The following is a 14773-nucleotide window of genomic DNA, read 5'->3' on the forward strand; positions in this document are numbered from 1 at the left end:
GACCAGTGTTGTCTAATGTATGTGGGAAAGGGGAAAGAAAATCACAGTTATTGAGTGAGTGCCTACCATACGCGTCTGTGATCGGTGATCTCCTTCTCTGGTCGAGAATGGTAAGTGGCATCAGGCTGAGAAGGGAGGTTTAATTGAATACGTAGGGCGAGAAACGAGCTAGACAGAAGGAAGGCAGCAATTGCCACGGTTCAAACCGACATTGCCGCTCTGCCGTCAACACGTGGTTTTGACTTTTTCGCCTCCTGCCTCTCATCACCAAATCCCAAGTTTACTAACGGTACCACCGTAGCAAGCGTAGTCAACCAACATTCGTCAAGACAACCCGCTAACACATCCCCGCTTATCCTCTGTACCCACGCCGCTCGCACGTCCACCGGGTCCCCCATCACGCTTCGACTTTTTTCTCAAAAGACAATATGATTTTATTCAGTTCTTTTCCCCTGCAACCTGATTTCGTAGGAGGCGGGAGCCGTTCTGATGATACGGATATGGATATAGATCTCGATGGTGACGAGGACTTTGATTCAGGCGGATCAAAGCTGACATGTCCTGGAGAGCCACTAACGTCTGCACAAGACTACATGCGGTGAGATCCATTCCCACCCGCCTATGACTTTTGACGTCCAACGTCTACAGCTAGGGGTCATGGGACATATGTGGAGAACGAAGAGGTCATTGCGTCCGTCGCAGGCACTATTGAACGTGTCAATAAATTGGTCACGGTTCGAGCCGTCCGGACAAGGTTTGGGCCACTCACTACCTTGAGAGAAAAAGTATATGAGTGCTGATGGTAACTTTTTTGGAACAGATACAATGCCGAAGTTGGTGATCTTGTCGTGGGGAGAATCACCTGAGGTCGGTCTTGACTCTGTTCTGTCCATCATTGTTCGGACTAGAGAATGTTCTATAGGTGCAACCTAGACGCTGGAAGGTGGATGCCAATTCCCGACAGGATGCGGTCCTTATGCTATCGTCTGTGAACTTGCCCGGAGGCGTACAGGTAAGTACAGTCATCTCCCAGGCAGCGGTGAAAACCTAACACCTTTCGGTCTTTAGCGGCGGAAGCTGGAAAGTGACGAGTTGCAGATGCGTACTTTCTTCGAGGAAGGCGATCTCTTGGTAGCAGAAGTGCAAGCGTTCTTCGGCGATGGATCCATGTCGCTACACACAAGGTCTCTAAGCTATGGCAAGGTGACCATTATTTTTTTCTGATTTTATTATCAAGCTGCTGACAACCGCTTTGACGAGATCAGTTACGCAATGGACAGCTTGTGGTCGTGCCTCCAATTTTAGTTCGTCGGCTGAAATCGCATTTCATCACGCTGCCGTGCGGCGTAGACCTCATCCTGGGCCTCAATGGATATATCTGGGTAAGCAAACATGTGAAGCAGAGTGATCGTGAGGGAGAGGAAGGATTTCGATGCAGAGGCCGTGTATTCAAACCAAAACGATGTAAGCTTATTGTCTCGAACGAAAAATTCACCTGACGTGAACTGACCCAGGTTATTGATGACTTTACGCGAATTGCCATATCCCGTGTTACTAACATCATTCGCGTACTAGCAACACGATTTATTCCCTTGTCTGATATCATCTTGTTGAAGGCGTATGAATGGGTCGTGGAGCAGGAGAGTGGCGTAAAAGACCTTTTGCAAGAGGACATCGGTGACGCTCTCGTAGCGAGTGTCACCGCTGGAGGCTGATTACATAGGCAATGTAATATTCAAGTGTACACGCGAAATGATGATGATTATTCTTCGTCCTCGTCACTTTCTTCCTCATTCCTCCTCGTCTTCCTCGTCTTCTTCTTCCTCGTCCTCGTCTTCTTCTTCCTCCTCATCCTCCTCATCTTCGTCCTCCTCCTCCTCTGGAGGACCAGCAGCGATTATCATTGGAGTTTGTTCGTATTGAGGTGGTGGATTGTTAGCTGAGGCTCCGCTTCGCCATTTTCCTAGCTTCTGAGGCTTGTTCAGCCTCTTCTTTTGCCGCATCAACTGGCAGCAATTCAGACAGCGCCAGCTCTTTCCACTTCAACGCATCTAGTCCTCCACCAGCAGAGCTCATGCCAAGGAGAACGGAGCGTGCCGTGGCATCGTGTATGACTCTTTGTTGGGCAGCAGGATGATTGAGTCTCGTAGGGTTTCCGTATGGATAGGACGGATGGGTATGCGACGGGAGTTCTAGGGATACGTCGGTCACAAAGGTTGCCCGAGAAGAAATACCTAACGAGGATAACACTAACTATCATGTTCATCGGGATTTGGAGGGAGCATATGATCCGGAATATCAACTTCTGCATCCAAAGTTTTTAACCACACGATTCCATTACTACAAGTGTAAAAAATAGGCGCACCACGACTCTCGAGCTCCAAGAGATCAGTCGAAATGTACTCTTTGGACTCTATTGTATCGAGGACCCTCAGTTCATATTCGGTCATGTGCAGATAACAAAAAGTCAAGTCCTGACGCGTAGACAAGGATCAGTTTCAGGTTCATTAAAAGGTAGATCATGTCCTGACTGTCATCGCGCGTTCAAGTACGTGTAATCATGAGATGAAGGATAGCCGTGTGCCTTTCTACGCGTGATACGCGCTCGACGGCAGAATTCGAGGGTGCCTTTGCCTTCAAGATGGTGGTCGTGGCGACTGTGAGATACAAAGTCCGTCATCGGAGTCTGAACTAAAATAGACCACCTACTGCATAAATTATTTTCGTCGATCTTTGCGTGCCAATAAACAGGCAAAAGGTTGGATTTTGCGGCTGCATGAGGGGAACAAAAGGTACGCCCATTACTTACTCCATTATGAACGTACCACTCACTCCCTATTTCCCCAGGCGAGGGTTCGGAAACTCGTTGGAAATTACGAAAACAGATCGGCTCCGTTTTGATTCCGTAAATCTGATATCATAATATCGGGTAGGATGGCTAACCCGCTACTCCTCTCGTCTCTCCGCCTCCCATCTGTGAAATCAAGGCCGTCGTCGACGTGTCTCCAGTGGTCCGCTGATGGCCAAGTTTTCTTCGTATCAAACTCCATTGTGCACATCTTGGTTAGTATATACTTATTATTACCTGCTCCTTCCTGTTTTATCTCCATTTCCTCTTAGACTCCTCATCACGCTGGTATTCACCCCGGCTGTAACATTCGATGTGACAAAGAAGCGGCAGGCACCTTACGATGGTCCCGGACGATTATAAGTCTTCAGAAGACAGATCTCCGCGACTGGTCCGCCGGCTCCCAAGGTATTAACTTATTATCATTTGACAACATGAAATGGAACTGCAACTTCAATTCAGAATGGGCCGCTCTCTCTCTTGGATCTTTCGATTTTCACGTCAAGGACGTTGCATGCTCCCCCAGTTATGTCACAGAAGACGGAGGGTGCGCCCGCTGGATCGGTTCAATTTAATTTTTACGTTGACCTGCGCCCTCAGGAGTGTGGCCGCCGTGCTTAGCTCCAACATGGATCTGTCTTTATGGTCAGCATCAAAGAATTCCATCCAGGGAGAATGGATCAAGGCGGGTGTCGTGAGATTTCACCGCCCTCCGATGAATTTGACACAAACTTCAGGTCTTTGACACTACGCCATTTCTGGTCGATCTGGTTTCCAATGGGGTGCCCGCGACAGGGCTGCCCCAACTCCTTCAGGCACAAATAACCAGTGAGTAGGTTTACGGAGAAATGGAAAATAGTTTGACAAGCTCATTGCACCCCGCATTAGGTATTGCTTGGTCAAGTCAAGCGGACTTCGCCATAACCCCAGCTCCTTGTATAGATGCTTCTCTTCTCGCTGCTGGGTCACGCTCAGGCACTGTGTGTTTGTTGAGGTAAGAGTGTGTTACCGGAGGGTTATGTCCTTGACATGTTTCGTAGATTTGATGGGAAATTAGCATCGTTGCGTCATATTGGGACTCTCAGAGTGTCCGAAAAATGGGTGACTCATCTTGCCTTCAGCTCGTGGGTGTATGAAGGCGATTCTCAATGTAGGTACTTTGACTAAACCATAAAATAGACACCGAGAGGTCTGACGGCTCGTAGGCGGCGGCCTACTCGCGTATAGCACGTCTGATGGCTCGGTCGGACTTATCAAAATACATTTGATGGCACAGCTTGCCGCCAAAGATTGCGGGACCTTTGAGCCCGAATACGTCGTAGACACTGCTTTCGAAGCCGCCCAAGGAATATTCTCGGCGGATCAAGGCGGTACGACAGCGCTGGAATGGATCACATCCCAAGAAAAAGTCGGCGTTTTCTTGTTGAATGAATTGACGTGGATGTTCATGGCCGATTAGATGATACTTGTCAGGTGTAGACCTGGGGCAATTGACTTATGGTGTAAACTGTCAATGTGTTCATGGTCGGGCACGCGTACCCTGATGATATGCCCGCATGTCTTGTCCGTGGGTTCATCGGAGCTTCATCCCGTTACGGGCATCGTGTACATCCCGCAAAACGATGTTCTCCTGGTTAGTCTCTTCGATGGAACGATGCGAGTAATACACAAGTTTTTTGTCGACCCGGAGTGGGCTCCCGAGTCACCATCGCTTGTCAGCAGTCAATGTATGTCGGAAGCTGTTCGTCGTATATTCGTTGGAACAGTCGAAGGAATTGAGCAGGAGGAAGTAACGAATAGTGACGTAAACTTGACTAGCGGCTTGATATCTTTCGACGGGGCCACGACTTTGCTTTGGACTCAACAGTATGTCTCGCAGGTTGAGACCATCACTACTCGGACACGTTTTTGATTGCTTGTTCTATCCTAGGTCCTTCCGACCCGCGGATTTGAGTTGGAAGATTGAAGCGCGACGCGATGCTGTCTTGATCGCCGCTCGTCTCACCAGGCACATGGACAGGACTGCAGATGCATTTTTCCATGAGCTCAAGGAAATACTTACTACCTCCAAAAGCGGTGCGTGCTTGCTGTTCGGTATAAACACCGTCCGTGCGTTGAATGACGTTTGGAATTCTATCTAGCTTACGGCGTAACACCGTCCCATCTCCTTCGACCCGTGTTTCTATGGCTAAGTGAACTCCCCGACCTACACGCTAATATTCTCAACTTCCTGCGGTCCCTGCCTGTCTCGTGTCCATCTCAGCGTCACTTTCCTCTTTGGTCGGAAGGATTAAGTGAGAAACTGAGAGGTAAATTCCGGAATAGCCTTGCGAGAAGCCTCTTTGGGTGTGATAAACTGCTATCGCTTAGATTGCGCCTCTACGTTACGGAAGCATTGTCGGTTAGTCCATTCATTTACCATGTCCGATTAACTTGTCTCCGTTCTCATCGTTGCCAGAGATGCATTGGGACCCCCTCCGGAAGGACGGAATGTATCAAAGTTGGAGAATTAATTTGCAAAATGATATCCCACATGACGATGTGGGGTTTGCTTCGACACTTACACGCTGTGGTTCCCGTCCTGATTGGTACGCGTGTTCGTTGACTGCCGTGGAGCCATGTCATGACGCAAAAACTTTGTAGCCAATGATATGCCTTTCGTCCGGAGGGTTATCTATCTATCATCATTGGCTGATTCTCCTCCGTCCGTTCAATGCGCTGCACGGGACTTGATGAATGCGATCGGTGCTATACAACCACCTATTATCGACCGTGCGTGTTTACAGGGAGAAGTAGCGATGACGGAACCATGTCCTGCCTGTGGTGAAGAACTCGACACGACATCAACAGCACACCCAGCCTGTCCGAACGGCCACCTATGGGGTAAATTGCTGCGATATATGCTTTAATGTTTTGCGTTGACAATATTTCGCTTCACCAGATTGCTGTACTATTACATCTTTCATTATGGCAACACCCATGGTTCGGTCCTGTATCGGCTGCAAACGTAAGAGCTTTCTTCCCCTTTCTCGTCAGAGTAGATCAGCCAAGCTAAATTGGCTACCGCCGATGGCGCAAAGTTGGGTGGTTGAAGAGCTCCTCGAGGCCTGCAAACGATGTTTGTATTGTGGTAATAATTTTGTCTCTATAGTTTGAAGCTTCATTGAGTTATTGTTTGGGATACTATGTTCTTATTGTTTGGTGATTATCATTCCTTGTCGATCTTGTTTCTACTTAGATGTTGTGTCAAGCGTTGTAACAACCCTATGAACTCTATATTATATATCAGTGATGGTAGTAGCTATCGCCACTTTATCGCTATACACTCTACTTACACGGTTGAACCTTAGTGAGTTGGATTGACTCTTACTACTGCGGTACATGATCATGGCAGTGGCGACACCACTCCACCATTACAACTATAGACTCTTTTAACTCAGCCATCAGCGTCAAGGTACGCATGAAGCTAGGTCGTATCTTCTCCTTCGGGAGACGTGCGAACCGTCTATCAGTCTCCGGATGTTCTTACGATGAATATCATTCAGTTATGGCCGCTCCGGGTATCCTGGGGCCGTAAGGACTGCAACCAGGGCGCGCATGTAATACAACATACATCCGTGGCGTGTAAAAATGATGTGGCTGCGACTGCCATTAGCCAACGGGTGCTGTTTTGCGGAAGCTTAAGAAAAAGGCCCGGACGGCGGCTAGGTACCTCCGCGTCGGTTTCAGTGCGTAACAAATGGACTAGTACAGACCGTTCGGAAGATCCGGAGACCGTGTATATCACTGGAAGGAGTCTGGAGATGATGCCCGAACCAGAAAAAAATGATACTTGGTTCAAGCACTTCCCTGAGCGTAGTAAGTTGGATTCAAAGCCCTGAGACGGGATCGACGTCTTGAGTCAATAGCAATATTAAAACTTCGCGTTCGCGCGCGACAATCACCTGACCCTGCCCCTCCAGTCTCGGCTATACTTTGATTGCCGATTTTCTTTCTCCTCTTCCATCCTCAAATTCGGGTTCTGTCATTTCGAAACCACTGACGCTTTAAAAATGTCCCCGTCCGATGAATCTTATGACTCAGACGAAACATTCAATCCTACCAACCGACGTCAGCGGGTGAAAATTTTTTGCTGATGTGGTATGTGGCCGTTCGATTCGACTCACCGTATTTTTCAGACTTCTACTATGGCCAAACGGAAAAAGCTCAACAGAGGAAGACAGCGATCGGATCTTGAATCAACAAGCGAGTCAAATATGCCATTGGAGTCATTTTTCCGGCAAACACCTTCTCTTGATTCTCCACAAGCGTTTGAAGATATTATTGAGCCTTTAGTTCCTGCCTATGCTGAAGTAAGAAATGATCTACATGACAAAGAGGGCGGAAAGGATGACTATGTCTGTATTACATATCGCCGATACCCTCAAATCCTTGCTGACTTCTGTCTTTTAGGGCGTCCAACTGCGGACGCTTAACGCGTTTTGAAACCTCATGCATCCTGGAGTCGTTTTCACAAGGAGACGTTCCTTATGCTACACATGTATTGGCTTCGAAAGCTCAAGCTTGACAGGGTATGACCTAGACGTGCAGCACCTTATCACGAGTTTCTCACTTGAGCTCGGACACAGGAGCAGCGCAGAGCGAATACCGGCCCTGCCGATCCGCTGTTAATTGAAAGTATAACCGGAGACACGCTACCATCTGTACCAGAACAGAAAGATTTTCCAAGTCCGAAGGTTCTGGAAGCCTTGCAGGATATACAAACGACAGCATACGAGGTCTCGTTTGCGTCTCGCCTGCAAGGAACAATGCCGTCTAGAACTCCCGGACTGCTGGCTCTGGACTGGGAGACAGAAACGCCGTGGATGGCGCTTATGAATGATGTTCGGCAACATTATCGCTTGGCGCAGTCAGTCTCCATTTCCTCTTGCGAACACGTACTGAGTGATGTTGTTCTAGCCCGGAGCAAACTCATGCCATTGAAACGTCCGCTCCAATCGAATATTGCTCTCTCCGGGCTTGCCATCTTGATCAAGTCCACGAGCTCCTTGCACGGGCTTTCTGGGAGGGAATCGACGGTCCTTTTTTTCCCTTGTCTTCGTGAATTTGAGTTGATGAAGCCTTAGTGAGCGATTCCCTTGACTACTGGCCCGAAAGATGCACTGTTGTCGCAACCTATAAGCGACTTGTCGTTGGGATAGCTATCATCAGTTCCCCTCGAGAGACATATATTACTTTTCTCGCGGTCAAACCGGGTTGGGACAACGCACAGATTGCTACGTATGTACCTTTTCTCGATTACAATCATCTGATATCATGTTATTCCAGGTCGATGCTGTATCATCTTATCCAACTAAACCCTCACAAAGACATTACGCTACACGTCTCGGCTAACAATCCCGCCTTGGTATGTCGCCTTTCCCACGCTTTGCATACAGCACATACTAACGTTGCAAAAGTTGTTGTATAATCGTTTTGGCTTCAAGGCTGAAGAGTTTGTTGTTGGTTTCTACGAGGCCTACCTGGACCCTCAGTCGCGCTCTTCGATGAATGCCTTTCGATTGCGGCTCCGTCACTGATTGTGATGCGACTGATGGTCACGTTACGTTATGTCGTTCTAGCTTATTGAGCATCTCCTGGTGTCGCATGAACCAGTGTGCGACCATCTGGTGCCCAACTCGAGCCCATGGTATAGCTCGACTTGCTAAAAATGCCGTCGAAGACGAGCGCGTGGGATTGGTCTCTCTTTCTCTCCTTCGGGTTAGTCCCTTCGGTCCTCGGACACTGCTATTATGTACGGAATGTTCAACGGCCTCTGAAACGGCGGCCGCTCAATCATCGTCTACTGGTGTTATACATGATGTTCACAGTCGCGTCACTACCGCAGCGCTTTCCAAGCAAAAGCATCCCGATCCTCTCCCGAATTCTGTTCGACATGTTTTCGAGCAATTGTGGCTGTCTCCATTCCATCACTGCGCCGTATATCCGACGTCATGCGCCAACGGCCTTGAACTCCACTATATCTTGATCCTCGATTAAAGCATTTGTCCGTTTGGCTAGCCGGAAGCTGCTCTTCTGATGTAAATATCCAACAATATGGTTGTAAAGGTACAAGGATCTGAAACGATTCCACGCATCATACTTTGACGCCAACCTTCCCACTGCTCGCATCATGCTCCTACATAGATCATGCAGATTCCCGACTCAACGGCGTTCTGCGAGGAGCGATATTAATAATTTCACACATTCTTGAATCTCAAGATTGTCCAGTGTGTATATTATTTGTATCATGTTAATTGTAAGCCCCTAATAGACCGCTTGATAGGAAAAGAACGTAACCGATGTGAGAACTCATCAAAACGCTACAAGAAAATATACAGTGGGCTTATAGCCAAAGCCCCAAAAAAGAAAAATTGTATCACTGGGGAATGTCCCTCCATCAGGCAGCCAAAGGGACAGTCTTTCCTCCGTCAAAAATACCCCTAGGGCTAGTGACATGAGCGATGCTCATTGCCCGTCTCTTCCTCCCCGCAGATGCTCCCTCCCCAGCTCCTACATACATCGAAGCAGCTCGCCTTCTAGTACCGGGTGTTTTTGCTGACCCCGCATCCTGCAGATCCTTGTCCTCCGGGATAGGGGTGATGGATTCGACGGACCGCCTACGCTCGTTAACTTCAAAAGAGGACACCGCGGCATCATAGACCCAGTGTCGTTTTCTGACGCTACTTTCGTCCGTAAGTGCCTCACTCGGCTGTCTCCTACCAACACATCGTTTCTTGATGATCCGTACATCGTCTGGTGTCTCCCTGTCCTTCTCCTTACTCTTTTCCGGCTTCTCTCTCATCGTAACCAGATCTTTCGGCCGTCCGATAGCTCCGACTGTATGGCTTCTTGGGCGCGTAGTTGTCGTGGTCGTGGTCGTCGCAACACTCCCCCGGCGAAGCCGGCCTACAACAGCATCCTTTTCGAATCGCACACGAGGTTCTGGCGACACAATCGGTAGTGCCACCTTCCTCTCCTTGTCCTTCAGTTTCTCCGGAGTCTCCGATAAGGGTTTGAACTCGTTCTGCGACCGCTCCAGAACGTCCTTGACCTTCTTCCCCCAGTCCTCTAACTCGTACAACTTGTGTAGCATCATCTTGAAGGTGAATGGGTATCGCGCCCCAAGTGGGAACTTGCCTTCGGAACCAGTAGTCACGGTGTTCCTTCGGCTTCGACCTTGAACTTGGGGGTGGGTATCAACAAGAGACGCGAGGTTCCGCACGATGGACTCGAGGTCTTTTGGAATAGCGTCGGCCAAGACTTGCCTGTCGTCGTCGTCGTCGTCGTCGTCTGTCATGCGGGACCGACGTGTAGCAATGTCCTCGAAGAGAGCGAAGAGGCTGGCGAATTCGGCGGTCTTGCTGTCCATCGTGATGTCGGGACTAGTACGCAGTGTAGAGGTACAGGTGAAGAGCAAAGATAAGTCACGAGAAGCAGAACGGTCTCAGGGCGACGGTGCGTTCGTTGAATGTTGGAGAGAAACCCAAGTTTGTCTTTGATATAAAAACAGTTAAGGCGGCCATGACGGGTCACGGTAGTGTTTGGAACATTGCGTGGCATTGCATAATTGCTTCTTTAGTACTCTTATGCCATTGTTAGTTTAACGCCCTAGTAAAACCGTGGCACAAGGGTCACATCGAACATCCTTGTTCAATCTTACTATCAGTTCACCTGAAAAACCTTCTGTTGTAGTGGCAATACAGTCCGAACATCGTACATACAATACTTATCATCGAAAGTAAAGGAAATCAAGCAGCAAGTATAGTAACAGCGTCTAGAATCGCACACAATGCCATGAAAAGAACGCTCGGTAAAATCGTAAAGGTGCCGTTCGGGGTTAGCGCTCAGCTCTCACCACGGCAATCGTCGCACTCGCACCCGGCCATTCTTTCTCAGAATCCAGACCTTTGTCTTGAAGTCGTTTCCAACAATATCTGAACTGGTGTCCTCGACTTCTCCTTCTCCATCATTGTCGGAGCCATTGCCATCGGCCTTCTCGCCATTGCTATCCCAATCACTACCACCGTATCCAAAGAAAGAACTCCAGCCTATTGTTTGAAGGGCTCGTACTTTTTGCGCTATGATTAGACTGGCTGCCAATTCGTCCATGCGAACTTCTTTCGCATGATCGGCACAGATATCGCATTCATTGGATGCAGAGACGATTTCAGGATGTCCAAGATAGCGAGGTGCATGCTGCATGTGAGAGTAGACGAGGTCTTCGTGAGAGAGGAACACTCCTAGATGTAGGTGCGTGAGATTCTTCAGGGGTTTCAGTGCATTGGCAAATGCGGTCTAGACGATAGAGAAGGTCAGCATGCCTTGTCTCTGCATACGTTTCAAAAGCTTACAGCTAGATCCTGAACTTCCAGATATCTCTCAGGAACAGGTGAATGCATAGTACACGTGAGACTGTCCTCCAGGCAGTACCAGCAATGAGAGAAGTTGAGTCTTTCAGTGCAACTGAGATAGAGGTTGACGATAGAAGGAAAGGACTGAGCGATCCGTTGAAGCAAGTTGGTTTCGATACGCGGTAGAGCAGTTAGAGTCAGCGTAGTCAGGGACATGATGGGGGAGTAAGACGTCAGATTGGCGCAGATAAGCTTAAAGCGCTGTTGATAGGTACTGAAGCCTTCGTGGTTGCAGTTGATAGAAAGTTCGTTTATATTGGTGAGAAAACGTAGTTGTGAGGCATATGGTTGAGCCGATAGAATTCCTGAAGGTGCATACACGGTCCTAGAGTTAAGAATACGTGCGATCTTAGCTCACTGTAGTCTCTATAGATAAGAAATCACGTACCTGACCCACGAAAAAGCACCTGTGACAGGCACCTTCTCCAGCGATAGAAGCAGCCTGAAGGTACTATCCAACTGCGATAGAGTATTGAGAGTTAAAGTGCTAAGGTAGTGCCGAAAGGCTATTTTCCGGAAACAAGAAGAAGCGAGGGTAAAAGATCTGATGAAAGCGAATCCAGGATAGTCCAGGTCATTCGAGGCAAACACAAGAGCAAACTGAATGATTTCATCCAGCATTTCTGTCGGAAGTCGAGGACTAGCGAGAGGAACAGATTGCTTGGACAGCGGCAGAGATAGTGTGCGTGCATTGAGCCTTCTTCGTTCGGTTATATGAGATAAACTGCGTCTGTATAAGACCATTAGCGGTAAGCAACGAGGGAAGGGAAGGAAAGCGAAGCAAAAGCGTTACAGGTCACATATCGAACTTGAATTCTCACGGTACCCCGCGTCGCGACGCGTATCTGTCACGTGCTGAAACTGCCCGCGGTGCAAGTTTCGTGAATAATTATATTATATTCCTAGGGTTATCTCTCATGGTCTCGAAAATAGAAGAAACCGAGATAGACCGTCGGAATCCCTTGCCAAGCCCGAACTGTATGTTGATTGCTTGCATTCTAGTTACCCATGAATGACAATTGATTGTTAAGTCGCCTCCAAGTAGATAAACCAGCCCACTGGGAATACGAACCAAGGGTAAATCTCCAATGGGTCAATAAAGTGCTATATTTGCATCCCCGTTAGTATTTAAGCTTAAGCACCATGCGTGGGACCAAGTTGTATCGGTTTAAATTTCGTAAGGTCTGTAAAGAGGGTGCCCTGTTCGTTAGTCTGAGAATTCGAGAAAATTAGTTGACATTAGGACATATATTATGGTTCTTTGACATACAGTTAAGTAATACGAAGCGCATGCAAATGTGATGCTCGCTAGCGCGGTGCGGTCTTCCAGTCGCATAAACGTCTACCTGATTCCCATCAGAGCGGATATTGTAACGGCAAGGTCGTAGGATAGATCTTCATCCCGGACCTCTGGGTTTGAAAGGAGATATTTTGCTATACAATTGATCTCCCCTAATGATACAAGTCACGTTCAGCCATGAGAGAACCACCATTCTAAACCTTTGCAAGACGTGACGTTCTTTTGGAAGATGATGAACAAGGAGCAACAGGCACCGTAGCTCCTCGAACGCGATAAATTGGGACCCGGACATCTTCCAATATCAATCCTAAGCCCTTTCTGTTGGCTTGTCGCCACCTAGGAGTTCCGATATACCAAAAAAGCAAGACCCGAGTCAACAAGACATAAATGTCCAAATTGAAGCACCGGAGAAAGGTAGTGGAGTTGAAAAGCTGTAGTCATTGGAAATATGGGCAGTCTTCTTTTTGTGAGTTCGGAGGATATCCGAGCTCAGTGTATAGCGTATACGGGGACCGAACAAAATCAGTACAGACTGATGTTGTCGGCTGCTACAACATGTCAGGCTAGCGTTTAGGAGCGCCGATATCTATTACCCCATACATAGAGAAACTTTTAGATGGGAGCTGACTGTTGTCCGCAGTCAGTCAAGACTCTTAGCCTCACTAGGCTGTTTTCCTCTGTAAACAATGCTTATGCACGTTCGGTCAGCCGTACAGTCAGGTGAACGAAATAGATGATCCACAGGAGACTAACCCAAAATAACGCCAATCAGTGGGATAGACATGTGAGCGCCTACGACAAGGACACTTCATCGGCACCAGTGCGACGCCTTTGCGGGTGCTTTTGCTCTCGAGCTCTTCTTACACCAGAATAAAGTATATGCCGTGAACCCAGACGGGATGATGTGCACAACTGAGAACGCACGCTTTTGTAGGAGGTAGTATTCGTTCCGGATCCTGAGCGCTTGAGCAGAGGCACGAGTAAATTTTATTATCTCAGAGAGCCTGATCAAGAAGTAAAGACATCGGCGTGACAGGTATGAAGCTTTAAGGACGAGTTCGAAGCAGGCGCCCCTTTCATTCAAGTTGCAGTAATAGTTGGACCGTTGCACAGAGGTGGTGATGCTCAACGCTTGCGATCATGATGATGGCGTGTTTATCATAGAGTATCGGTTTCATGCCACGATATGCGGGCGTTTTCCGAGCGATGACGCGGTGTGGCGCGTCGCGGCTATCAACTTCTTATCTTTTGTACCTGCTGAGTGCCAACGGAAAAGAACAATGCAAGGCATGCCATGTGCGAAGGTGTGTCTAGACCGGTGCCGCCATGGAGGAAGAGGCATCCTCACAAATTCTAGAGGTTCGGGCTCGTAACGATATTCATACGTTCCAGTCCTCACCAGACCTCGACCGCTAGGAGCAGTGCATTTCGAGGCGGCGTGATACTTGCGTGATCTTGTACACGTACGAGTCAAAGATAGAGATAGCTTAGAAGGTAGTTCCTTCGAGTTTGAGTATAAACCAAGGAAATTGCCTCAAGAGCCGGTCAGATTCTGGAAGAAATGAGGAGGGCGAAAGAATCGGCCCTGTCGAAAAAAGGCAGCCGGCAGAGGCGGCCCGGTTGCACCCGATGTTGTTAAAACGCAACAGGGCTCAACAGCACCTGCTTCGACCTTATTCTGACCTCCCATTTTCCACGCGTTCCCGGAATTCGCCTGAAGCCGTGACGCGTGAAGTTGCCAATGGCCTAGCCACATTGAAATACAAGTTCAACTTGTGTTTAGTCTAGTCTTTGTTTTGTCGACATACAGTGACACTCTGAAAATCGTTTAAATGAAGCCTACTTGAACGCGATCATCGTAGTCCCACTCTACTCCCGTTCCAGCTGGTATTCAAGCTCTGCGCTCTCAAATTCATTGCCCCGTAAGACCTGCTTTTCATTGTAGCCCCATTAAAACACCGCTCATACCCCGCCCAGCATTTAGCATACCCATATTTGTCGGCGACGGTGCAGCTATCGGTGTGGCGTTTGAAAGCCAATTATAAGAACCACGCCAAGTTCACGTGTTGAAGACATCGTATTTCTTCAAGTTGAACTACATCCAACAGCTCAGGCTACTAGACGACGCACAACATCGAATCCCAGAATACTCGCGCTTTTGATCCGAATGTC

At 48.3% G+C, this 14773-nt stretch overlaps 6 protein-coding genes across 6 annotated transcripts; 3 read left to right on the plus strand and 3 right to left on the minus strand.

The window, feature by feature from the left end:
* The first annotated feature begins 236 nt into the window (after nucleotides 1-236).
* Nucleotides 237-1755, plus strand: EV420DRAFT_1547820 (exosome complex exonuclease rrp4). Its single transcript, XM_060473362.1, has 8 exons — nucleotides 237-598; nucleotides 653-754; nucleotides 821-848; nucleotides 923-1012; nucleotides 1069-1203; nucleotides 1266-1410; nucleotides 1439-1464; nucleotides 1515-1755. The coding sequence occupies exons 1-8, from the start codon at nucleotides 429-431 to the stop codon at nucleotides 1713-1715; spliced, it is 897 nt and encodes a 298-aa protein (XP_060330167.1). The 5' UTR covers nucleotides 237-428; the 3' UTR covers nucleotides 1716-1755.
* Nucleotides 1756-2677, minus strand: EV420DRAFT_1547824 (uncharacterized protein). Its single transcript, XM_060473363.1, has 5 exons — nucleotides 2532-2677; nucleotides 2366-2474; nucleotides 2255-2305; nucleotides 2008-2192; nucleotides 1756-1967 (listed from the first exon to the last, which is right to left on the minus strand). The coding sequence occupies exons 1-5, from the start codon at nucleotides 2535-2537 to the stop codon at nucleotides 1791-1793; spliced, it is 528 nt and encodes a 175-aa protein (XP_060330168.1). The 5' UTR covers nucleotides 2538-2677; the 3' UTR covers nucleotides 1756-1790.
* Nucleotides 2678-2746: 69 nt separating this feature from the next.
* EV420DRAFT_1547830 (transcription factor IIIC subunit delta N-term-domain-containing protein) lies at nucleotides 2747-6290 on the plus strand. The gene is made up of 15 exons (XM_060473364.1): nucleotides 2747-2792; nucleotides 2848-3063; nucleotides 3121-3256; nucleotides 3311-3395; nucleotides 3449-3533; nucleotides 3586-3676; nucleotides 3737-3842; nucleotides 3889-3998; nucleotides 4054-4256; nucleotides 4308-4714; nucleotides 4779-4924; nucleotides 4990-5249; nucleotides 5307-5436; nucleotides 5492-5731; nucleotides 5790-6290. The coding sequence occupies exons 2-15, from the start codon at nucleotides 2935-2937 to the stop codon at nucleotides 6002-6004; spliced, it is 2343 nt and encodes a 780-aa protein (XP_060330169.1). The 5' UTR covers nucleotides 2747-2792; nucleotides 2848-2934; the 3' UTR covers nucleotides 6005-6290.
* Nucleotides 6291-7386: 1096 nt separating this feature from the next.
* EV420DRAFT_1271118 (uncharacterized protein) lies at nucleotides 7387-8427 on the plus strand (the record flags this gene model as incomplete). The annotated part of the gene is made up of 5 exons (XM_060467620.1): nucleotides 7387-7419; nucleotides 7477-7761; nucleotides 7815-7926; nucleotides 7975-8255; nucleotides 8308-8427. 5 exons carry the CDS (start codon nucleotides 7387-7389, stop codon nucleotides 8425-8427), a joined length of 831 nt encoding a protein of 276 aa, XP_060330170.1.
* An 860-nt stretch (nucleotides 8428-9287) lies between these two features.
* EV420DRAFT_1271296 (uncharacterized protein) lies at nucleotides 9288-10259 on the minus strand (the record flags this gene model as incomplete). Its single annotated transcript, XM_060467629.1, has 1 exon — nucleotides 9288-10259. One exon carries the CDS (start codon nucleotides 10257-10259, stop codon nucleotides 9288-9290), a length of 972 nt encoding a protein of 323 aa, XP_060330171.1.
* Nucleotides 10260-10569: 310 nt separating this feature from the next.
* Nucleotides 10570-12076, minus strand: EV420DRAFT_483686 (uncharacterized protein). The gene is made up of 3 exons (XM_060482334.1): nucleotides 11690-12076; nucleotides 11242-11626; nucleotides 10570-11185 (listed from the first exon to the last, which is right to left on the minus strand). Exons 1-3 carry the CDS (start codon nucleotides 12043-12045, stop codon nucleotides 10742-10744), a joined length of 1185 nt encoding a protein of 394 aa, XP_060330172.1. The 5' UTR covers nucleotides 12046-12076; the 3' UTR covers nucleotides 10570-10741.
* Nucleotides 12077-14773: the final 2697 nt, after the last annotated feature.

Source organism: Desarmillaria tabescens, assembly GCF_030435595.1.
Source record: "Desarmillaria tabescens strain CCBAS 213 chromosome Unknown EV420scaffold_20, whole genome shotgun sequence".
NCBI classification, from domain to species: domain Eukaryota; kingdom Fungi; phylum Basidiomycota; class Agaricomycetes; order Agaricales; family Physalacriaceae; genus Desarmillaria; species Desarmillaria tabescens.